Source organism: Danio rerio, chromosome 2 (assembly GCF_049306965.1).
Source record: "Danio rerio strain Tuebingen ecotype United States chromosome 2, GRCz12tu, whole genome shotgun sequence".
Taxonomy (NCBI): domain Eukaryota; kingdom Metazoa; phylum Chordata; class Actinopteri; order Cypriniformes; family Danionidae; genus Danio; species Danio rerio.
The window spans coordinates 38087612-38113385 of NC_133177.1; the positions used below are offsets into that span (position 1 = coordinate 38087612).

General features: G+C 34.1%; 2 protein-coding genes across 6 annotated transcripts in view; one reads left to right on the top strand and one right to left on the bottom strand.

The window, feature by feature from the left end:
- The window catches only part of pappa2 (pappalysin 2), a 131430-nt gene extending 126702 nt beyond the window's left edge, over positions 1 to 4728 (bottom strand). The window contains exon 1 of one of the 4 annotated variants that reach the window (XM_073927493.1): positions 4128 to 4728. The gene's annotated coding sequence lies outside the window, so the exon portion shown is untranslated. The remainder of the gene's footprint in view (positions 1 to 4127) is intronic. The other 3 variants (XM_073927505.1, XM_073927496.1, XM_073927511.1) reach the window with 3 other exon arrangements.
- Positions 4349 to 25774, top strand: cop1 (COP1 E3 ubiquitin ligase). 2 transcript variants are annotated; one of them, XM_021478383.2, is made up of 20 exons: positions 4349 to 4941; positions 5766 to 5825; positions 5934 to 6031; positions 6167 to 6231; positions 6341 to 6460; positions 8287 to 8355; positions 8445 to 8504; positions 9924 to 10015; positions 10113 to 10167; positions 10260 to 10374; positions 10468 to 10603; positions 13824 to 13967; positions 14071 to 14179; positions 16254 to 16335; positions 16438 to 16554; positions 16635 to 16752; positions 17522 to 17646; positions 18558 to 18718; positions 24446 to 24490; positions 24687 to 25774. In XM_021478383.2, exons 1-20 carry the CDS (start codon positions 4649 to 4651, stop codon positions 24702 to 24704), a joined length of 2082 nt encoding a protein of 693 aa, XP_021334058.1. In that variant the 5' UTR covers positions 4349 to 4648; the 3' UTR covers positions 24705 to 25774.

Genomic DNA, 25774 nt, shown 5'->3' on the forward strand with positions numbered 1-25774 from the left:
TTTTCTCTTATAATACTGTCATGTTTATCTCAGAAAATATGTATATATAATCAGCTAAATAATTTTTATTTTATTATTATCATCATCATTATTATTATTATTATTATTATTATTATTAATAATAATATTATATTTTTAACTATTATTATTACAACATTTACAACTCTTATTAAAATATGATTTGTTTATGCCAGTCTTTCAAAGGCTCTATGACCTTTCTTTCATGAAACTCAAATAAGGAAATTATGAGGACATTCTGTTTTGGGGAACTCAAATTAGGCAAAAGATTTTTTGAGTTAAAAAGAAAAAACATTTCCAGTAAAAATTATTGATGGCATTGAGCTGCCTGTATAATATTTTTTGTACTATATCAACTTGAATTAAATATATTTGATTGTGCAATCTTTTTTAAACATATCAATCTTACTTTTTACATTTAAAAGTACATTTATTCACCTGAATTTTATTTAAACAAGTATCATCAGATTATTTTAATAATCAAAATATTTTTCTTTTATTCTTCTAAATAAATATATTTGAACTTAATCAACTCAATTATTTATCTTTAATAATTATTATTGTAACAATTTACGAGTCCTGATAAAATATGTTTTTTATGCAAGTTTTTTTAAAGGCTCTATTCTTGCATGAAACACAAATATGAAAAGTCATTCTGTTTGGGGGAACTCAAACTAGACAGAATATTTTATGCTTTTAAATAAGACAAAACATTTTCCTGTAAAAATTATTGATGACATTGAGCTGCTCCAGAAATGCTGATGTTGAAAATTTAACACTGCAGTTTAACTAAATGACTTTTATTGACAATTTTTATTTGTTATTGTCTGGAAATAGTTGTTATATTGTCTGGGTTTGTCCAATAAATTATGGTACAAAAAATTGGTTACTTATTTGTGTTGGTAACCAAATAAAACACAGTGTCAGGTATTCTAAACTCTATACATCAGGGGTGTCCAAACTCAGTCCTGGAGGACCGGTGTCCTGCAGATTTTAGCTCCAACAACTTGCCTCAACACAGAGATGTTCTAGAAAGCCTAGTAAGACTAGCTAGCCCAGGTGTGTCTGATTGGGGTTGAAGCTAAACTTTGCAGGACACCGGCCCTCCAGGACCGAGTTTAGACATTACGCAGCGGATGCCCTTCTAGCTGCAACCCACCACTGAGAAGCACCCATACACACTCATTCACACACATACACTATGTACAATTTAGCTATCATATTCACTTATAGTGCATGTCTTTGGACTTGTGGAGGAAACAGGAGCACTAGGAAGAAACCCATGTGAACATGGGGAGAACATGCAAACTTCACACAGGAATGCCAACTGATCCAGCCGAGGCTCGAACCAGTGACCTTCTTGCTGAGTCGACATCGCTGCCCACTGTGCTACAGCAACGTCGTATTGTGTACCTGAGCTTACTAAAAAGATTTACTTTCATGATTTTTTATTATATAGAAGCTATAAAATGTATTTGAAATAAAGTTATTTTATAACATTAAAAATTATTTACTCTAAATTTTAATCGATTACTTCCTGATTAATATTAGAAAAGAACAGAAGGTTACAGTCTTTAAAATACAAAAAAAAAAAAAAACGAACTGACCCCAAACTTACGAGGCTTAACAGACTGTACTGGTAAGATTCCAGAAGACTTGGTGCATAAAATATAGTGTACAAAATACTGGCTACTTTTATGATACTTTCATAGTGCTTTTACATCTTTAAAAGCTTCGCTACCTGGTCTTCATCAAAGCATGTAAAAGAAAAATGAAAGTCATGCCAGATTGAAACAACATGAGCGTGAGTAGAAGCTTTAGGATTTTTATTTCTGAATAAAATACTCCTTTATGAAATCTGATGGGACAGCGCCTCTGGTCAGAGATGTACCTATGACAGGGAGAAGGTATGGTAGAAGATCAGAGAAGATATTTTGGATGTTTTGAGGGCAGATGGTCACGCGGTGGGTGGTAGAAAACTTCAGCAGCTTCTCCTTTGGCAAGGACTCAGAAAGTGTCTGGATCAGACTGGGTTGTGTTGTAGGGCTGTGGGCTGCTGATGTTGACCACTTGTTTTTGAAGTATAGATGAAGAGGGGGGAACAGGTTGCGGGCTCTGTTTCTATTTTCCAAAAGCCACAGCTAAAGGCAGGGAAACATCCAATGCTCAGGACATGTTTTTGGTGCGAAAAATCAAAGAGGTTAAATTAAAAATAATAAAAAAGGAGGAATTAAAAGAAGTTGTTGAGTGAAAACATTCACTGTTGTGTTTAGACATATAAATATCAGATATATTGTTTTTATTAGGGGTGTAACAGATCACGGTTGATCCGTAATACGTACAGATTACAACCCATAGTTCAGAATGCACATGACCTGCGGATTAATAACTAACTTTACTAAACATGTAGGTTAATTCAACATTTATATACAATTGCAGAGAGATCGCCTCCCTAGTCATTCAAATCACATGTATGAAAGCATTTTGGCTCCACTGTAAAATATAATGATGATGGAAATAATTGTGATGGGATCTAAAATGATTTCTTAGTTTAGTGTTAGTGTCTTAGGTAGTGTTTTCTGTTTGTTTAGGCTGCATTAATGCATTCAGTGTAAAGCTGCATGATTAAACATTAAAAGATTGTTATCAATCTTTATCAATGTTTAATCTATCAAAAGATTGTTGTCTATTCAAACCTGCACAACATGAATGATAAATAATAATGATTTGCATATGTTTATTAATCCCTCAAAGTGCTGTATTAAAATCTGAGTTTGATTGAGAGAGATTCAGTTTTTACAATTTTTCAGTTAGACAAACAGTCAAATAACACAGAAGTACTGGGAGAACAATTTATAGTTAAGATATAAACACTAATGTTAATGGAAAAGTTTAAAAGCACTGCTTAATAGAACTTGAGTGATTGTTGATAGAACTGGTGAATGTTGTAGCAATTACACTGTGTAACCAATGGGTGGCGATAAACAATCATCAAAATGATGTCACTGAATTGGTTTTCAAAAATGATAATCCAAAAACGAAACATAAACATTAAGTTTTATGTGTGAATTGTGGAATCATTAATTGAAAATAAATACGATATGTTGTACAAGAAGTTTTTTAGCTGTTTTTTTCTTGATTTTTATTTTTATTAAAATTACAAGTTCTAAGTTCTGTTTGTTAAAGCCAATGGATTTTGCAGTAATATTTTTGTATGAGTGGAAAGCAAATGACATTTGTTTCTTTCCTTTTTTGCTGGTCCGAAAAATGATCCGATCTGTGACCAAACCATGAGATTTGTGATCCGTAACACCATCATAAATCTTATGTACTGTTAAAAAAATTTAAAGGTGTAAAATAACAGAAGATACTGCCACCTCATTACTCAGTTTTTGTACTGCAGTTTATATGATAAGCTATCACAATATCTTCGTTCAAATTAGAAATATCAATAAAAGTAAAGGTTGCTGTTGTTTTTTTACTTGTTTTTCAACATCAAAAGTCTTTGGAGCAGAAACTAATTATCCATAATTCAGTTCAAAAGCATTAATGTCTTTCTTTTTTGTCATTCCTATTTCATTTTAAGAAAATGCAAAGCAAATGTGACAAGTTGTAAAATTGTGTTTAAAATTAACGTTAGGCTAACTTTAAAATATGCCTAACCTGTAAGTTAGGGCAGAAACCGAGTAGACATGGGACGAGAAAACCGCCAAAAATTTCTACTATACCGTTCCAAAGGTATGTGTAAGATTTTTTATTTACGTTTTTTTGTGTGTGTGTGTGTGTGTGTGTGTGTGTGTGTTTTAGGACAACATGGTCTCCAAAAGAAAAGAAATCCAAAGATGCCTCTTTAAATTGGGGGCTGTTGTTTTTTACCCATGCATTTAAAATTAATACATTTTACAGCAGCAATCCCATGATATTTTTATCCAAAGTTATCATACCGTCATAATCGTATACCAGCCCATGTCTATTCGAGAGTAATAGTTTTATATTATAATATTTTAAATGCCATAGGCCTATTTTAGGAATAGAATTAGGCTACATACAGGCCTTTAAAAAAAATACTTTTGCTCCTTACGATATAAATTACATGCATGCAGCCATACCGTAAACATCAAAGACGATGTGTTTGAGAACGTTCGTTGCTTCATAATATGGGGATGCTCATAGTACTTGTATGTTTTTGGAAGATTGTCAAATCGACGAGTAGCTGTCCTGAATAGTTTTGAGTGTTTACAGTTTTTCTCCAGGCCAGTAGATGCCGCTGAACCCTGAGCCACACGAGCGTTTCCTCTCGGGGAAGTTCTCGCGTGAACATCCTGCAGACAGTGGACTGAAATTTCTAAAGCTCTCATAGTTGTCAACAAATCTCTGCGGAGTTGCATATCTACATTAGCATCGAGCAGACCTAAATGCGAGCCTTCTGCATGCAGAAAAAGCACCTCACTTGTGAAGAAATTTGCGCCTTTCAGTCCTAGCAGCGCGCTCGGTGGAAGTTCCTGCCTCTTTTCTCTTATTGGTGTTGCTTTAGCTAGTTAGCGTATCTCCCACAGCCGCCCGGATGCGGTGAAGCTCCGCAAATTTAGCTTCAGCTCTGGCCTTCCGACGTGCACGAACGGCTTCAATTATGTCAAGCACTCGGCAGCAGCAACAGCAGCAGTCCGGTGGTGCAGCGGGTTCCGTCCCTGGGACAAGCTCCGGGAGTTTGTGTAGCCTCAGCAGCAGCGGCGGCACCGGCGGAGCAAACAGTGGGAACAGCGCCGCTCAGAACGGGAGCAGCTCGGGTAACGGGGTGTCCTCGAGGACTCTGGGCTCGGTAGCCGACGGACAGAGCGCTCGTCTGGGCTCTTTAAGCAGGAAAAGACCCTTGTATAACGGTCTTATCAATCCCTATGAAGACAAGAGTAATGATTTTGTATGGTAAGTGCATTCACATTCCCTCACATGGCTAAATTCACTCGATAATGAAGTGGTAGTATGTTTGTTTTGAACCACATGTGGGCTTAATTGCAGGTGTACCTGGCAAATTCTGCTATTTGGTTCGTGCTTAATCCTTTAATACCGCGAGTAAGGCTAATTGATAATTGTCAACAGGGAGTTAAAGGGATAGTTTCCCTTTAAATGAACAGTCTGTCATCAGCTTTCAAACTTTTTCGAAGAAAACATTATACACAATGTTTGAGTGTGACAGCTCTATATTGTCAGTTTGTATTGTCAATCCCACAGAAGAAAATCATATTATTTTAAGAACTGTTGACATACACAGAACATTGAAAATGTAGTGTTGTTTCTTGTAACATTAGATTATATAACTAGAAATATATAGAAATTAACAAGAATCTTGGCAAGCATATTTAGAGTCTCAGTTGACCTATGGATGGTTTTAGTTATTTGAAATATTTTGTTTTATAGTAGTTTATCTGTTCTACTGAATGACGATGAAACAAATTCAACCAGATTTAATTTTTAAGTTGTTTTACTTTCCTCTAATATGATGTTTGTAAGCATTACACATCTGTTTGCAGTTTAATTTGATGTGGATGCCAACAACACACATTTGCCTTTATTTTGCACTCAAGTTATGCTAATAATCAAATGTTCCTAAAAAGATTATTGGTCTCCGGTGGTCAGTGTACTAAATACAATAACAACCTTGTAGTCTTCAGTATTGCATTGAAAAAAGGGAAGCAAGTCTTGTGCATGTAATTTCATTATTTTTTCTTTTTTTTTTTCTTTCTTAACAGCCCTATATGTTTTGAGATGATAGAGGAAGCTCACATGACAAAGTGTGGCCACAGTTTCTGGTGAGAAGCCTTTGTTCTCTAAACTGAGAGGTTAACCTTGCAATTTACATTGCATTTCATGCCCATTTACAGGCTTTGATCAAACATTTTTTCTGTATATCTGTTTAGTTATAAATGTATACGACAGAGTTTGGAGGACAGCAACAGATGCCCAAAATGTAATTACATAATTGACAATGTGGATCAACTTTACCCCAACTTCTTAGGTATGTAAATGTTGATGCATGTCATCTGTTGTATTTTGTTTATTGCCACCACCTACTGTATAAGTTTCTGAAAGATATCAAACATGACATTTGATTGATTTCTTGAGTACTGACTTCATTCTGTTGTTTTTACAGTGAATGAACTAATCTTGAAACAAAAACAGAGATCTGAGGAGAAGCGTCTAAAACGGGATCACCCTGTAAGATCTCATTTTTTATATGAGAACTAGAAATTATTCAAACAAATTTAATTTCAACTATTACTGATTGAAGAGCATTGAAATGTCCTGTTTCATCTGCTTTTCATAGAATGGAACCAAATGGCAAGTTTTCCAGGATGTTCTTGGGGCTGATCAAGAGAATATGGATTTAGCAAATGTCAACTACATATTAGAGTACCTGCTGCAAAAAAAGAAACAACTGGAGGCGGTTGGTATACGTTTTAAATATATTACATTATTGTAACACTTCAGGGTTCCTTGGGAAAAGTCATCTTATGTGAACATTTCACTCAAATAAAAGCTGAAAATGGCCAAAAAACAGCTGCATGTGGTATTTAGACACTAAAGTTGGGTTTCTACAGAGTCCAAATTAATGTAAATATCACTTCAGGTATTTTATCACATTTTTAGGGCACATGGCTTGTAAATGAATCTTTAAATAAATCCCATGTAAAACTGTTAAAATGTTACAAGTGTGCTTTTCTCGCTTAGCTTGGTTTGTTTAGGAAGTTGTGAACATTGCTATCACTGCACTGATCCAAACTAGAACAGTCAGCCTGCAATTGCAGGAATTGCAGTCTCAACCCACTTAAAATCAAGGTCTGGATTGGTTTACTTGTGGAAAATGACACACAAAGTAATAGTGGTGTAATGGTCTCAAAATTTACAGCTCAGTTTGATAGAGCACAATGGTGGCATGGTTCGGTTTGAACTTAACCCATCTTCTAAGATGTCTTCTTAGCAGCATTTAAAACAAGTAAAGTGCAATATTTTAGTTGTTTTTTTGTTTTTTTTTTACAGTAGTTTTTTTTTACATGGCATGCAATGTGTTTTTACTTTGTGACCTCACAGATCTTCTTGACAAGACAATAGCTATGTTTCCATCCACCTATTTTTATGCACATTTTGAAAATATGCATAACAAATGCTTAATGAAAATACCAAAAACTATTCATACAACTGATTACGATAAACCTTTTTTTTTTGGATGAGAGAAATGCTCATAAACTGTAACTAATGTAAATACATTTACCAAATAAATTTTAGCATGCAGATCAAAGTAATGCGACTTATCATGTATAATAATAATAATGAGCACGAAGGGATGGCATTAAGTTGGCATTTCGATAAGTGGTCTCACATGGTTTCTCCTACCACAGCAAACTCCTTTTTTTCCTTTTGATATTTAGTGCTAGTTTGTCAGGAAACAGCAATTTTTATTCTATTGAAAGAAATTATGCTTTATTTGCAAATGTTTTATGTGATATTATAGTTTATAAATATGAAAGAACCCCAAAGAAACTGCAACTCTTTAAGTAAATCGTTGAAATAAAGAAACATATCCATTCTAATTTCATTATTTCAGCAATTAATTTAACAACATTTACTGTGTTATTTACTACATATTAGTGCTGACACTAAAGATCAGTCTGCTTCATGCTCTGAACACAGTCTCTGTCATCTGTTAATTTTCTCTATAAATAAATGTATAATTGATTAATTCAAACCAACACGTTCTGTAAGCTCTCAATTAATGATCAAAATGCAAATGAAAACTAATTTAAATTGAATATGTTTAATCTTTAAAGAACTAATATATTTGTTTTAATTTGGCAACATTGTAACCAGTTTAATTCGTTTTGGAACAAAGCAATCGATCTACAGGTCTGAAAGCACATTCAATGCAGCATTGTTTAACTTTTTGGATCTAAGCAAATAATCCCCAAGTGTGAAAGTGCCATCAAAATAAATCAAAACCATTAAAAAGTATTTAGATAATGTATTCATTGTAAAATTGTCAGTAACGTGTGTACTTTTAACTAGTCTTATATGTTCTGAGTTCTGTTTTTAATATATATTGACCAAAATTATTTGGCTTTATGTTTAGGTTATACTTGAAAATTAATTCAAACATTAAATCAAGTTTAATTTATATCCCGGTTGTTTAAAAAAAAAAAAAAAAAAAAGAACAAATTTTTGCATAATGTCATAATATATGAGCCTTACTGACCAATCTCTCATCTCTGTCTGCAGGAATCACAAGCTGCTCAGCGACAGATCTTAATGGAGTTCCTGAAGGAGGCCAGAAGAAATAAAAGAGAGGTTGAGCCTCCACATCTATTTTTAAGAATGTTGAATAATGCACACATGACAGCTTCAGGTCATTAACTTCTCTGTCTTTACTTCAACAGCAACTGGAACAGTTACAAAAAGAACTGAACTTTTTGGAAGAGGATATTAAACGAGTGGAGGTCAGTTTAATATGATGACCCAAAATTGTCAGATAGGAAATGGTGTCATTTGTGTGGTCTAGGAAGGATATTATGCCTCTTTTTAAATGAATATATTTAGGTGCATGATTATACTGTATACTAGGGCTGCATAAAATATAGACATAAAATTAATATCACAATATGACTTGGTGCGATTCACAATGCAGGCACATATCGGTATAAAAGCTTGATGGATTACAATAAATTGATGGATTACAATATTAAAAAAATAAGAAATTAGGATATAAACACACTGAAAGTCTTCATTGAATTATTAACATTTTTTTAAAGATTTATTTTTGACATTTTGCCTTTATTAAGTTGGACAGTAATCAGTCAGAAGGCAAAGTGGGAGAGAGAGGTGTGGCTAGGGTAGGAAAATGTCCTCGAGCTGGGATTCGACATCTAATGCCCTGAAGTGCTTCTACACCATATGTGTACACCATATGTGTAGAAGCTACTAGGCTATTGTGCTGACCAGTGTTATATGATTTAATTTTTCTTTTTACAGCACAGTAATATGTTTAGTATATTTATTTGTTTTTATTTATAAAAAAAATTATTTAGTGTGAGTTTTAACAAAAATGCAATTATAATAATGTTTTAGTCATTATTCCGTTAGTCAAAATATTGTGTATATGGCACATGAAAACATAATATAAGATATACTTACTTAAAAAATATTTTTACTTGCAAATTTCTAGTACATTACATATGTACTTGCTAATACATCCTGTTAAACCTGTACTGTGAAGATAAACCTGTGTTGCCTGAGATTGTCTTATGAAATGTGCTCTAATATTGTATTATTTAGTTCAACAAACAAAATGGCTTATTTGTTATTTAAAAAAAAATTGGAACCATTGTTTTTATTGTTACTTATGTTTTCTATGCAGATTAGTCTCTCAAATACTCTAATGATTTTCCCCTAATTCTAGCTACTCAAGTACTCAAAATGTATTGCAATATTTCTAAGATAGTTATTATTTCTTAATTTTTTTTCCAATATTGTGTGCATTTACTCCCATTAAACAATTTTAGGCAGTAAGACTTTTAAATAAGATATTGAAAGTCTGATATACGCACCAGCATTCTTTATTTAATCAAAGTTTCAAATATATTTTAATGCTTTTTTTTTTGTCTTTGTAATTGCAAAGCCGAATTTCCACCATCTTTACTCCAATCTCTAGTGTTACATGATCTTTACCTAATGCTTATTTTGTGTCTTACTATTTCTAATGTTTAAAGCCATTCAGATTTTCTTCAGGTAGTATATTCAAAAAGACGTCACAACGCAAATGTTTATAGAGTCACGTTTTAAATCACTATGACCCCATGTTTTAGACTGCTGTGCTCAACAGATACATAATACATCTTTTTTTTTTTTCCTTCCTGAAGGAAATGAGTGGTATGTATTCACCCATAAGTGACATGGACTGCAATTCAGACAGTACTGTGCCACAGGTTGAAGCTCCCTCTCCTGCACCCAGGTAAGAAATAAAAACACTAATATGAGATGACAATTAATGACAGCGATGCAATATTTTTTCCCCTGAATAAATTAAATTCCTTTTCTGTCTCCAGCAGTAGCATAATAGACCCTTCGGAATACATTCAGCCTCCTTTTGGTGGAAACTCACAGGTTAATTGAATTAATTTATTCATGATTTCTTCCTGTCTGTTAATTCATGCTGACATTTGTTCACATTTATGTCGTTTCTTTCTTACTTTTAGAGTAAAAGACAAACATGGTACAACAGCACTCTTGCATCACGGCGGAAGAGACTGACGGCACACTTTGAGGATCTGGAACAGTGTTATTTTTCCAATAGGATGTCTCGAATAACGGGTCAGCTGATTCAAAGTTATATATGGACTGTGTATTCATTTTACACATCTGCAATGCTGTTTTATTGAACGCAATCACTCTTCTTGTTCCTAGATGACAGCAGGACTGTTAACCAGCTGGATGATTTCATGGAGTGTCTATCAAAGTTTACCCGTTACAACTCTGTGAGGCCTCTGGCCACCCTCTCTTATGCTAGTGACCTTTATAATGGCTCCAGTATTGTGTCCAGGTAAGGTTTTAAAAGATTGATTAAAGTTAAGACCATGTTGTATGACTTCAGCCTAGTGTAAATCATCATAGCCAGCAGAGGGTAGTATTGTATTACTGAACAACATCCTTTTTTTTTTCTTAGCAAAAGCAGAAAATGACCTGTTTCAAAGCGTTCTTAAATATTTGTTTCTCTAAAGAATTATTTTTTACTTTGTTACTTATAAATTCCATCTTCTTCCATAAAGTATTATCAGTTAGAACATCCATATCTTTTTATTTACTATGCGTTCTAATTAATCAGTCTTTAGGTAAACTGGTTTAAAGTTATAGTTCACCCAAAAATATATATTCTGCCATCATTTATTCACCTTTAACAAGTTTAAGTGTTTGGGTTAGGTTAGGTTTTTTTTTTGTTGAACACAAAGGAAGACGTTCTTCTGTTTGAATAATGTTGGAAACCTGCAACTATTGATTTTTTATAGTATTTGTTTTTTCCACTATTGATATGAATTGTTGCAGGTTTGTGACATTCATTGAAATATATTCTGCGTTCAACAGAAAAAAAAAAAAACTCAGTGTTTTTGAACAAGTAAAGGGTGAGCAAATAATGGCAGGGTTTTATTTTTTTAAAGTATCGTTTTAAGTACAACATAATGAATTGGCAGACCATGTTGGAGCTGAAATTGATAGCTTGTGGTTTAATGGTGATTTCAAACTATAATGAAAGCACCCCTCTTTGCCAAAAGCGTGTGTCCCATTAAGATGTTTGCCAATTATTCAGAAATGTGGCACTTCACAGAACTGCAGTTTTGAACTGTGGGCATCATTCAGGTAGATGGAAAGACTTAAGAAATGGCACAGCAAAAATTAGGATACTAAACAAGGAAAGAAAATCACTAAAAAGAGGAAAGCGCGAGACAGGGAAGACTGCTAGTATGCTAATTAGTTGACATTTAGGCATTTTTTTGCCCAAATGTGTTTGAATGCCTTCATGCATATAGCCATGTTTAAACTTAAACTTTGGTAAATATAGTATCTATTAGGCTTAAAATAGGGTATTTACTTGTACTGTTTACCGTATATATAATAATTTATATATAATGCATAATTAAATTGGATGAAGTTCAATTTTAGTATATTATTGTATCTCACTTATTACTATTGATTGTTGCTACATGTGGCAAGAAGATAAGATAAATGGGTTATGGGGCATTGAGGCCTTGAGGCCTGGAGTACAAAGTAGCCTGGGGGCCCAGAAACCCTATCATTTGTAAATCAGTTTGACAGGTTCTTAAAAAACAACCAAAAAAAGTAATGGTTTGACACATTGGGCAATAGATCTCGCCTTGGGCTTTTTGCATGCTTTCAGTGTCTGGGAACAAGGTGTCCTGTCTATTAAGGCCACTTTGTTTTGTTTTAGGGTTTTTTTTAAGAGAGGGAGAGAGAAATTAAAACGTTTTATTCGTCAAGGATGTATTAAATTAATTAAATCTGACAGTAAAGACATTTGTAAACTAAAAGGCTTCATTTCAAACAGATGTTCTTTTGAACTTCATATTCGGCAATGAATGCTGGAATATTCGGAAAAAAAATGCATCACAAAAATGTTTAGTACCACAACTGTTTCAAATATATGTAGCAATTGCTAAAGCATTTAACGTTTAAAGCATTAAAGTATTCTGAAGAATCATGTGACTAAAAGCCTAGGATTACAGCAATAAAAGGAGTTAGGTCTGAGGAATTCATTGAAAAGTAATCAAAATTGACTTGGTCTATTCTGGTCAAGTAGGACAAAAGATTCTTCGATTCTTGACCCTTACATTGCACTACAGTGACTGATTGGAAGCTGCGCCAGAGATGCTTTGGGTTGGCAAATTTTCCATTACATTCAAATTCTTATTTACATTAAAATGTTTGTCTGCAGAAGATGTAACGAATGCACTATTTAAAAATAATATTTACAGGATATACAAGATTTTATTTAGAAGAGATGCTGCTTATTTTCTACTTTTAATATGAAAAACGTAAAAGAGAAGTCTGTTTTAGGCAATGCGTGATGTAATTTCAATTGTTTAATGTTGATGTTCAATAAATAATCATAGATGGTAGATAAGGTGCGTTTCTTCAATTATTTTCAAATCAAGTAATGCACCATTCATTTAGAAATCTCTCACTTGTAATGTGTGAGCATATTTACTGTACAAAGCCTGTCAGTGAACAATGAGGGCAAAAAATAAATAAAATAATCGTTCATTTATCATAATTGAGTTAAAATGTTCAATTAATCGAGCTCCAAAAGGAGTATTCAAATAGTTATTAGATTTATAATAATCTACAGTATTTTTGCTGTATTATTGGTTAACAAATGCATTCAGAGTTAGCATAATAAACTTACTCTTACTCCAAGTTTAATTAACACTATTTAGACCCCACTCAATGCATGTTCTGCAAAAATTATGGTAAAACACATGGACTGTCCTGATATTAATAACTGCGGAAGGTTTTTTTAATGAAATAAACTCACTTAAGGAGAAACATTTTTAGAATTTTTAATGTATATTAATGTAAAAAATTGTATCTAATTGATGTTTTCATTTGTTTGTGGTTTTTAATTGTATATTTATTCATTCAATGTTTTGCCATCAAAATAGCAGTGGTTGTATATATTTCAGTATGTATTTCACAGTATGACTAGTCTTTTGTTTTTATTACACTCAGCTCAGACTGTAAGCTCGGTAAGTTTAAACAAGTCTATTTTATAGATTCAGTGGTGCAGGAAACACGATCCAAGTGTTGGTTAGCAAAAAATGGCAGACATTCAGGAAATAAGTGTTAACGGATCCGAACATCGTGAAAAATCAATTGCTTGACTTCTCAATTACCAAGCAGCGTATTGGTGTTCCGGATATAATCATTGCCTCAAACAGACTGAAATTTCCATGTTTTATATAGTATTTAGAAACTTGACACCAATCCTCAAGCAACTAAAGAACCTTGCTCAACTGGGTAAAAAGCATTTACATAAAAATAAAAAATAAAAATTCAGCACACCATCATTTTTTCAGACATACTTGTATGTGTGATCACCTAAGTGTCTGAGAGGCAGTTTGGATGCATTACAGCTCTTGTCTCTTTGGGTGTCCGTGTTTGAGTGGAAGTAGAGCAGATAATGAGCATTCGCAGTCAGGAGAACTTGCTGTGCTAACACTTGTTCTGTCTCCTCTTTCTCTCTTTTGCAGCATCGAGTTTGACCGCGACTGTGATTACTTCGCCATTGCCGGTGTCACTAAGAAAATTAAAGTGTTTGAGTACGGCACTGTGATCCAAGATGCTGTGGACATTCATTATCCTGTCAATGAGATGACATGTAACTCTAAAATTAGGTATAAAGAGTGTCTGAAATCAAGGGCTGGCCTGAATGTTCTGGGTGGATTATGCAGCGGAATAGCAGAGCGTCACTTTTTCTTTTGCTTTGTCTCTTTGCAGCTGCATCAGCTGGAGCAGCTACCACAAAAACCTGTTAGCAAGCAGTGACTATGAGGGGACTGTCATTCTTTGGGATGGGTTTACTGGGCAGAGGTCAAAGGTCTACCAGGTATACTTGTGTGTCAGGCTTCACTGCTTCTTTATTTTCTGTATTAAAGCAGGGCGATATTGCCAAAAAATTTCTCATGATATCATTCGATATTGATAATTATTGAATTTTTTTTAACAATACATTTAGGAATATTAGGATTTTTTTTCTTGTTTAACCACTTTGTTTTAATTTACCAACATTACTGAGGCAAATCATTTTAATAGTCATAGACAAAAATATTTAAACAAAATATCCCATCTCTTTATAGTAAAATAAACATACGTTTTTTTACTCGTAAGCTTGGTAGATAAAATGGTACACAGTGTGTGTAAAATTGTGAAGTTGAATGACTACATTACCACTATGCAAAAATTTTTCAGATGGGGTGCTAGTAGCTGGGATGAACAAGAAAAGAAACCAAAAGGCCTCTCCGGCGAAAATGACAATGGTGTTCGGTCAACAGTCATTGATAGCGATTTTAACGCCCAGCCAAATTCTGAATATTTTTCTCTATAATTTTCACAGAGTATCTACAGAGTCTTTAAAAGACAAATTTCAAGATCAAAATTTTAGGTCTTAAAGTAATTTACTGAAATATTGTGTTGTAGGTCTTAAATCTTTTTAAACCAGGTATTAATTTTCCTTTGTCCATTTATAGCTACCCAATCACCAATAACCAATGTCAATTAAACTTTAAACTTTATTTCAAAAGGTTACTTTTAACTCTATTCACCGTTTAGGTTTCTTACAATAACAATTGTTTACAAGTGCGTTAAAAGGACAGATTGTTGTGCATAGATGTAGTTTATTATATATTTTTTAACTTTTAACTTTTACATTTTTATGCTATATTGATCTAAGAGCCCATGATACAGCAGAAATGTGTAAACATGAGATTCTAAAAGTGTGTGTTAATATTAGAGATGTACCAAATTTTTGGCTGAAAATGTTATGCCATTTAATGGACCTTCTAATTTTTGTGGCTTCAGTGATTGTAGGGGTTCTCTTTTAAATCTGGAAACATTGACAACTTGCATCAAATCTATATGATTATTGTTCAATATGGAAAATAATTATCGAGTTTGCATTTTTGTCATATCGCCCAGACCTAGTTTAAAGGGTATTAGAATAACCAAAACAACCTTTCAGATATTTTACAATGCAAAGACTTTTTTAATGCGCAAACTGAATTTGTTTGGTAAAAGTGTTTTTTCCATCATAGTTTACGCACATCTTTTCTTTTCGGATAAAAAGTTTCTCTTACTTTGTTATGCACGTACGCATTTCCAAAATTGATGCGCATCTTGGCATTTCCATCAACAGTTTTTTATGTACATTTCCAATTGTCTTCAAGTCTTACAACTGACTTAATGAAATGTGCAGAAGCCATGCTTTTAGAGGACAGCTGATGTAATTATGTGGTTTAAATTACATGCATACAAAATTAAATAATTGTTTGTTTCCCATTCAAATATTATAGATCTGTCAAATATTTTAAATGTTATAAACAGTTTTGTTGCTTAATATTGCATGGATACAGTCAGTCCTTTTTAACAGATAAAAATAACATGCATATAATAGCTTTAAAATAATTATTAGATGTATAAATACAGGCTGTTTTGTACATCGTGTACAGAAAAAAGACAGGTTTATTGTGTTTTTGTTTTAATTAATTGGAGTGATTATTGAGGAGTATATTTTGTGTTTGTCTGTCATATATTTTTACCATTATTTACAGAGGATAAAATTATAATTCAATGAAATAATAGTTTATATGCCATCTTCCCTCTCAGCCATATTTAAAACAGAAATTACTTTATCAAAAAGACTCTATTTAGGGGTCATAATTAGCCCCAAAGTAGTAATTACATGTAATTGAAAAATGTAATGCTCTGTCAATCCATGTTTTACTAATTTTTCTGCAGGTGGTTTTTAATCAATTAAAATATAATAATAGCATTTAGTATGATCCCTAAGTCAGAATATAAGAACAGGTCAGAATAATGCCTCGTCTTTGACACATAATATAATTTGCGAAACATTTATACTTAATCTATGTTAGACTCTGATTTGCTGGTTGGATTTTTCATAGGAGCATGAAAAGCGGTGTTGGAGTGTCGATTTCAACCTTATGGATCCCAAGCTCTTAGCGTCGGGATCAGATGACGCAAAAGGTATTCCCGCAACCGAACCGTTCCTATCAAGTTATTTGATTTATAGTTCTTACGAAGATATTCTTTTATAAATACTCATGAATGCAACTCGCTTCTCCCCAGTCAAGTTATGGTCCACCAACCTGGACAATTCAGTAGCCAGCATTGAAGCCAAGGCCAATGTATGCTGTGTTAAGTTCAGTCCAACCTCTCGATATCATCTTGCCTTCGGTTGTGCAGGTACATAATTCATTTTAATCTATTAAAAGTTTGGCTTCCTGCAGAAGTCTTTTTAAAACTTTGTTTTAAATCTTTTACAGACCACTGTGTGCACTACTATGACCTGAGGAACACTAAGCAGCCCATCATGGTTTTCAAAGGCCACAGGAAAGCAGTATCCTATGCCAAGTTTGTCAATGGAGAAGAAATTGTCTCTGCGTATGTATACACTCAAAGTCCTTGTGTTTTTTTTTTTTTTCCTTTATCAGTAGAAATAATTTGAGGACAAAAGTCAGTGGAAGAAGTTAAGGGTAGATCTGTCTCTATTTTTTGTTGTACTATATATATTGCAGCAAGATATATTGCTTTTTAAGACCATTTTATGCCACTCGTTATATAATAAGAGTATAATAGCATCACAATGCTATTATACTCTTCCGAAAAACACATAATATTTTATTCTTAAGAATATTTTAACAATTTAAAAATTGGGTATTGTAATCAATATAGGAAAACGCATATCCAAAATTATAATGTTAGCTAATAGTGCAAGGTAAAAAGTAACACAGGCTAAAATATCTATATATATATAATATTATATATAATATAATATAGTCTAGTACCAGATCTATTTTCAGTTGTCAAACATCCACAAGAAAATACACTAATTTATAGTAAATACTATAGTGTTTTTTTTTTACCATAATGACACTGCCAGCTTCAGTAGAGATGTTGCACAATCAGCTAAAATTTTGCTAGAATTGGTTTTTATGTATGGGCTATAGTGCTTCACCAAAAATGTAGAAAATAAAATAAAATAAATTAAAATAAATAAAAAAATAAAATAAAAAAATATAAAGATATATTTAATGTGAGTGATCATTCATGGCTTATAAGTATTGTGTTGAAAGTATAATTACAAACTAAATTTTAGAGTCTTGATTTTAAACTGAGATCAGAGTTAAATTGTGATACACTGTGTTCACAGCTCAACAGACAGCCAGCTGAAACTCTGGAACGTGAACAAGCCTCATTGTTTACGCTCTTTCAAAGGCCACATCAATGAGAAGAACTTTGTGGGTTTGGCATCAAATGGAGACTATGTAGCATGTGGTGAGTGGCATGATATGACATTAATTAAACAACAGAAAGGTTTGCTTTTGGCATTTTGGTTTATAATCAAAGCTATGATAATGCGATATATAAAGTCAAGGCTGGAATTATTCAAACCCCTGGCAAATTCTCACAAAGTTTTTGTTCAAATGTTTATAAAAGCCACAATAATGCATCTTGTACACAGTCTTATTATCTTTTAGAAGAAGCTTGTGTTATTCCTGGTCAAAAAAATTTAATTGCTGGTTGAATAAAAGTACCTAAGTCAGAATTTGCCAGGGGTATGAATAATTTGACTGTATATTGTTATTATTATTATTATTTTAAAAAATTCCACCAATATTGTAATGAATTATAAAAAAATTAATCTCAGTCTCTGGCCGTCTGATTTTAAGTTGAATAAAAAAAATTTAATAGACATTTAGACTCAGACATTTAGTTTTATTAGCATTTGTTGAAGTTTTCTGTGTTGAAGTAACAAGCAAATAATTGTTTGATAAATTCACAGTTAAAGTAGTTCCAGGCAGGTCTCAAACACATTACAGTTCCACATAACCACATGATTTCAGTTGTTTCATAGTTAAGAACTGTCAAAAACCTGTGATGATGCAGTCTTCAGCTCTGATAATCGTAACATACAATAATTGACACTGGTTTGTTAAATTCAAAGATAATGGCATTGCCACCTTGGGTGTGCAGTATTTTTTTAATTATTCAACATCTGAAAAGATTTTTTTCTTACTTTCACTACTGTAAGTTAGTGCTTTAATCTGATTGGCCAGTAAACAGTTAAAAATGTGTAGTTTTTTTACAGAAATTATACACTGTGGCCGCATCATCACTTCAGGTGTGCATTATTTTCGAATAATTCAATGGCCAAGTAGAAATGCTCTCATTTTATAACCCCGCAGGTAGTGAAAACAACTCGCTGTACTTGTACTACAAAGGCCTTTCCAAGACGCTGCTGACATTCAAGTTTGACACTGTGAAGAGCGTCCTGGACAAGGACAAGAAGGAGGACGACACCAATGAGTTTGTCAGTGCAGTGTGCTGGCGAGCTCTACCTGATGGGGTATGATTCAGTCTTATCTCATTCACATTCAACATGATAAATCACTCTTCTAGAACCAACAGCAGAACAGTAAGAGCCATGAGGGCACATGGGGGCAGTGGAGCTGCATTTGGTGGTACAATGAGGACAAGTAATAGCAGGGTAGTGTAGGACAGTGGGCTGGGGGAAGTTTGGTATGTATCCGCATTCGGATGTCCATGCTTATTAAACCCACGCTCCTCTGTTTCACCATCTGAATAGCATGGATTGCAGTTAACAGTCATGTTTTTTAGAAAGAGGCAAATTCACTGTGAATTTTGTGCACAGTTTAAGCCTCTATATGGGCACGACATGATCTTAGTGACATGATCTTTGTCAAAAGACTGTTCCTCACTACTTTCTCACACTTCATACTTTTATGAATTTCTTTCCTCTGTTGAACACAAATTGAGATATTCTGAAGAATGTCCAGGAGTGAAAAAAGGCCATTGACATCTATAGTTTGAACAAAATGTGCTATGGAAGATTCTTCAGTATATCTTCCTTTGTCTCCAACTGAAGAAAGAAACGGGTTGGAAGCAAGTGGAGGATGAGTAAATCATGGCAGAATTAAAATTTTTGGGTGAACTATCCCTTTAAATTAGGGTGTTTAAGCAGCTTTTATAAAAATGCATTATTTTTATTTGTATAAAAAAAAAATACTGTTGTGCATCTTTAGACAAAACAATTTCAGTGATGTATTTTAAAAACGCAACACAAACAATTTAGGTCTAACCTTTAAGTTTTGTCTATGAAACTTTTTTTCCATACACTTACATTATATACATGATATTTTATTTAAATCTTAAAATATGAAAATTTAAGTGTGTCTCTTTAGGCCACTTTCATTTTGTCAGAGCTCAGCTATAGTAAATGATGCATTATAGCAATATAATATTGATCTATTAGCATTATAGAATATGAGAACGTTGTTATGCAGTAAAATACTTTTCTATCCTAAAATCTTTAGTAATTTTAAGGCAGTCCTATTAAATCTGTGAGCCCTCATTTCACATGATAAAAGACCTTTTAGATTTTGTATGCATTTAATAGATTTTCCCTAAATATATCCCTACATAATATTTGCCATTATGTGAAAAGTATAAACAAAATCTCACTGCATTATAGCGTAATTTATATTACATTAGTGTGTGTGTGTGCGTGCTTATAGATGGATGGATAGATAGATGTTAATTTATTAGCATCATTTTTTGTTACTATTTTGTTTTCTTTTTCATTTCAATACTGTAAATACTCATTTTAATTTTTGAGATTTTTTTCATTTGTTTTTGAAAATATTATTCTGAATGTTATTTAGCTTTATTATTTTTTTTTAGTTTTAGCCAGTTTAGTGCTTCAGTTGAAACTTGTATCAGATAGTTGCCTTGACAACATTCTCTGAGAAATCCCCAGATGATTTGGAGCGCTTGCACAGCTTGGTAGACTTAAAATGTGCTTTTCACACAATTTCTAACATTCTGTCATATAAGATGTATAAATATAGATCACATAATAGCCAATAGAACTGAAAATGCACATTAATTAAGATTTGCACAAAAAAGCACAATAATCGAACCAGGCATATTTAAAAAATATAATTATTCCATAACATATTAAAAGATTCTATTTCGGGAACATGTGGGTCATATGTATACAGTATATGTAGTTTTACACCTATCTTTCAAACCAGTTGGTTTCACTTAGATAATATTTGATCACCTGTTGTTTGATATATTCTAAGATTTATTATATTATATTATATTATATTAAATTATATTATAGTATCTGTTACACGGCTGCATCACTGTGGTGTAGTGGGTAGCATGATCGCTTCATAGCAAGAGGGTCGCTGGTTCAAGCTTCGGCTGAGTTGGTTGGCATTTCTGTATGGAGTTTGCATGTTCTCCCTACGTTTGTGTTGGTTTCCTCCAGGTGCTGCGGTTTCCCCCACAGTCCAAAGACATGCGCAATAGGTCAATTGAATAAGCTAAATTGGCCGTAGTGTATGTGTGTGCAAGAGTGTATGGGTGTTTCCCAGTAATGGGTTGTGGTTGGAAGGGCATCCGCTGCGTAAAACATATGCTGGATAAGTTGGTGGTTCATTCCACTGTGGCGACCCTTGATTAATAAAGGGACTAAGCCATAAAGAAAATGAATGAATTAATGAAATCTGTTACACTGATTGATGTGAAACAGTATTATATATTTTCATAAAATTTATTAGAAATTATTCCATACTTCCATTTTTTTATGCTTTCTGTGTATATAAAGTCACCTTCGTAAATTTAATTTGATGCAGACACCAACATGAAACAGCTTGTCATTGACCCATGCAAGTAAACAACTGTGATCAAACCTAATCAGCTCAGAAATAGATATTTTAAAAAATGCAGATTCATGTTTTGCTTGATTGATCAACTGAAACACCCATGTAAACATTAGCCCAGCTTTCAGATCCCCTTGTGTATTACATGGCTTTATATACTTGACATTTTCCCATAGAAAGAAAACTCAATAATTGTGCGCTAAACCAATATGCTGACCAGACAAAATTTCAGCTTAGAGTCTTGGTCATAATTAATTTCCTTTCTCACCCCTACATAAATTACATGCAAACAAAATGTCAATGTTTTTTGTCTCCATATAATAACATTAAGATATTAAGCCTGGAAATGACCAGGGAAGGTTATGCATGTATTCTATGAGAACCTACATTATTATCGAGATTAGGCCAAAAACTTGTTTTACATAATCTTTCAATGCACTCACTTAGTCAAAGTCAACCTCTCATTTCCGTCAAAGCAGGGTGAATCTGCCTTCAGCTACTATGTCCCCTGTTGCTGGAATCAGCTTTGAGAAATGATCAGACGTGCTCCAACATTAGGCACATTCAAATCAAGACTTAGGCCCTGTTTACACAAATACGTTTTAGTTTTAAAACAGCGTTTTAGAATGAAAACGATCTACGTCCACACTGGCATTTCACCTAGTGTTACTAAAAAGATTGTTCACACTACACCACTGAAAATGCACATTACATGACTACACACACACACACACACACACACACACACACACACACACACACACACACACACACACACACACTGGCATGCGCTGCAGTGTATGCGGACGTCTGAGCTCCAGGTAGTCAGCGGGTGCTTTGAGCACACCTCCCCAGGTGAAAGCAGCGCACGTCGGACAGTTCATCAAGGATCTACCGCTGGGTCTCATCTCACTATAAACGTTATATTAAATTAATCTAGTTTCTATCTAACGGCTCTTTGGTCTTTTGAATCTATTACTTGTTCTCAGGTAACGTGTTTTGGCTATACATTGTAAAATATATGGACATAGTATCCGTGACGTCACCCATAGGTTTCTGAAGAACCAAAAAAAAGCTAACAGTAGGTGTGGCCAACCATCGCCATTTTGTTTGTGCGTCATCGCATCGACTGGGAGATATCAAACAAGGGCAAAGAGGCGGTGCTTAGGCAAAGCTACAGACACCTGCTAGCATTTTGCTTAGAGGTTTGTGTTCTGACCACATCAAATCAAATCACTTTTATTGTCACATCATCAGCAGCACGTGTGCTGTGATGAGTGAAAAGCTTAGGTGCTGGCTCCAGACAGTACAAAATCCAGAAGTGCAAATACAGCGACCAGTGCAAAATACAGATAGTGCAAATGCAAGGACGATGTAAAATTGAAAGCGATATGTACAATGAATAGGTGTCCACATAGTTGTAGGCAGTATTGTTTCAAGTATGGATTGGTTAAAGTGCAGTGCATGCTACATATTGATGGTGTGCAGTGAGGAGTATGGAACAGTCTGTGTGTGGTGTGTTAAGTGTTCATCACCCTGATAGTCTGAGGGAAAAAACTTTCCTTCAACCGGCTGGTGCGTGACTGTATGCTGCGGAACCCTCTGCCTGAGGGTAGCAGAGAGAAAAATCTATGGCTTGGGTGGCTGGAGTCACAGATAATTCTCCTGGCTTTCCTCATGTACCGCCTGGTGTAGATGTCCTGGAGGGAGGGAAGCTCACCTCCTACTACGCGTCCAGCAGTTCGCACAATCCTATGTAGGCCTTTGCGATTGCTGCATGTGCTTGCCTGTACACCATATCAATAAAGTGTTTAGACTTTTACAAATACTGTTGTAATACATTGAGCCACCAAACATTGTTCTTGTGATGTTTTTCTACAGGAGGAAAATGCGAATACTTTAGATATAGTCTGTGTTAGTAAATGCAAGGCTATTTATGAAATCCAGCTATAACACTGTATGGCAACATTTTAGATGACTGTTCTATAGCCTACAACTAATCAATCTGTTAGATTTTTGAGTGTTTTACAGGTCTAAAGAAAAATATAAACGATAAATGATCCTAAATTAAACAAATACATAGAGATAGAATATAAGTATATAATTTCACTCACCTGGGAAATAGAGGCCACATGAATGATTTGTAAACACAATTAAGTGCACACAGCATGCCATATCATCTGATAATTGTAGGAAATAATTCCAAAAGGCAACTAACTGTGTGAAGTCACATAAAACAAAACAAAAATACGATGTATCAGCTGAGTTCAGCTAATCAGCGGCTAATCAGCCGGAATCAGCTGAGGTAAAGTGATGGCAACCAGCGATACCTAGCTGTCACTCAAGTGGCCACACCTTTTTTTTCTGCTGTAAAGTTGGCCATCTTAACAATGGGGTCAATAGAAATCTGCTCTATATGGAGCCAGGACTAGTGGAATTTTGATGAATTGCAGTTTCAGTTACTTCTGGATTTGTTTCATGAGGGAGAGCAGGAGGTCGCCACTTGGTTTTGGCTAACCGCAAAGATAATTTAATATATTAATTTATGGAACCTTGTATACTGATTCTGCATATTGACTGATTGATTGGCTTTTTTTCCTTTTTTTCCCTTTTATGTTATAAATATGCTTACAGTGAAGATGCCGGTCATATAAATATGAAGCTACACGACGCCTTATCGGTTTTTGGTGTCTGTTAAGTTGTTTATCAAAATGAAGATAGGCATTTTCTATTATTATATAATATATTTTTATTTTATTTATATTACTGAAACAACGTAGCCAGCGTGATGTGAATGGGGTTATAAAGTCACTGTTCCCTTTGAAGATTTACCCGGCGTGTGCTTGGGAGTTTGATCTCCATATTAAACTTGCGAAGTCTGAACTTACAAGGAAAGGGTGCAAGACTGAACTTTGTGCACTTGATATTGAGAAAAATCCCCAATCAGATCCCACGTCACACTGACATGGAGCAGCAGCGTTTTAAAACCAAAATGGTCTCTTCAGCATTTTCAAAACATTCAGGGTACTCTGGGCTCAAAAACTCTGTGGTAGTGTGGACGGAACTGTAGCAAATCATTTGCTTTTTAAAACTAAAACGTATTAGTGCAAACGGGGCTTTGAAACACGGTAGTGTCTGTTTAGCTGTGCATTTACTGAATAAGCACTGTGCTACATTCAAATATCACACTTTATATCTTTTCTTTTTATTTCTTTAAAACCCATTTTTTTACGTTTTTTGGAATCATTTTTATTCTGTTGTTTTTATCTGTTGTTATACTTGTTTCTTTTATTCTTCTTAATATAAAGCATTTTGAATTACTATTGTGTATCAAATGTGCTGTGTAAATAAATTTGCCTTGCCTTCTCTCTTCTGATTCTCAGGAGTCAAATGTGTTGATTGCAGCCAACAGTCAAGGAACAATCAAGGTGAGTTGTGGTGCAAAACAAGCTAAACAGCAACACAAAAGTCAATATTTACTGCAGAGAGCTTTGCTAATGCTAAAAGCAGGAGGATCTGTTGTCATGTTCTGATAGTTCTTGAATATTTCATTGCATTTCTTAACTCTCACATGATTTTACGGATAAGCTATGGCTACAGATGTTTTATTTCTCATTTCCGAAGGTACTTGAGCTGGTCTGAAGGTCCACTCGAATCAGTGGTCGGAGCCTAGTAAAGAACTTTTGCTTCTGGCGGCTTTCAAAGGGCGGCAGAACTGAAGCAAGTTTGTTTCTTTTCCAAGAAAACAGCCAGCAGAACTGGTTTCTATCAGCATTATATTTGCAAAAACTCAATCATTCTGCGTCGTCATACTATCGCTGTATGTGAAATGTTGAGATATGAGGACATGTTTGTGTCGACGGGGAGACAAGTGCAAATTCCACTATTTGAAATAAAGTTTTTGATGAATAAGGTGGAGGACAGGAAATATTCTCAAACAAAACCTTTACTAGAGGTAATTCTTGCCAGAACAAGAGCTACGAGATATTTAAGGCCAAAGCACAAGACCATAACACAATGAAAAATCTAGTTTTCCTATAAATTAGCTGATTCTTTTAAGGCTATTGCGTTCTGGATTTTTTTTATACACAGTGTCTGTTTGTCCATAAGATGTGTAAGCTTTGGCATATTCCGGTGGTCTCCCCAAATGCAATTACAGGACCTCCTTTAGCTTTTCTGTTGGTTAAGTGGACATGCTTATAGCAGGGGTATTCTTTTAAGTATACATAATATACTCTTAAATTGGTATTTACCTCATTTTGAAATTATTTAAGTATCGTAAGTCCCAGAAAGTCATTTACTACCTTTTGCATGAGATTCTTCTCACTTTTCTTCTCATGATTTCAGGGTCTAGTTCTCGACAGAAGTGCTTTTGAGTTGATAGTTGGCTATATTGCCCAGGGCTCTCAAATTTTCAAACACGGACTAAATTGTATCTCGTCAAAAGGCGTAATGACACTATGTATACTTCATTTGGGATTATTTAACATCACTCATAACATTGCTGCTCTTTCATCTTTGAGTTCTTGTACAAGTGTTATTTATTTGAATAATTTATAGAAATTGTGTGAACATTGGACCCGTAATAGCCTTTAGGTTTCAAGCTTTATTTGTACGTTCTCTGTTGCATCCCAGTAATTCTGTTTGTTTATTTACTCCTTTTAACACGTTCATTTGAATGAATAAACGATCCTTTTTTTTTCTTTTGGTTA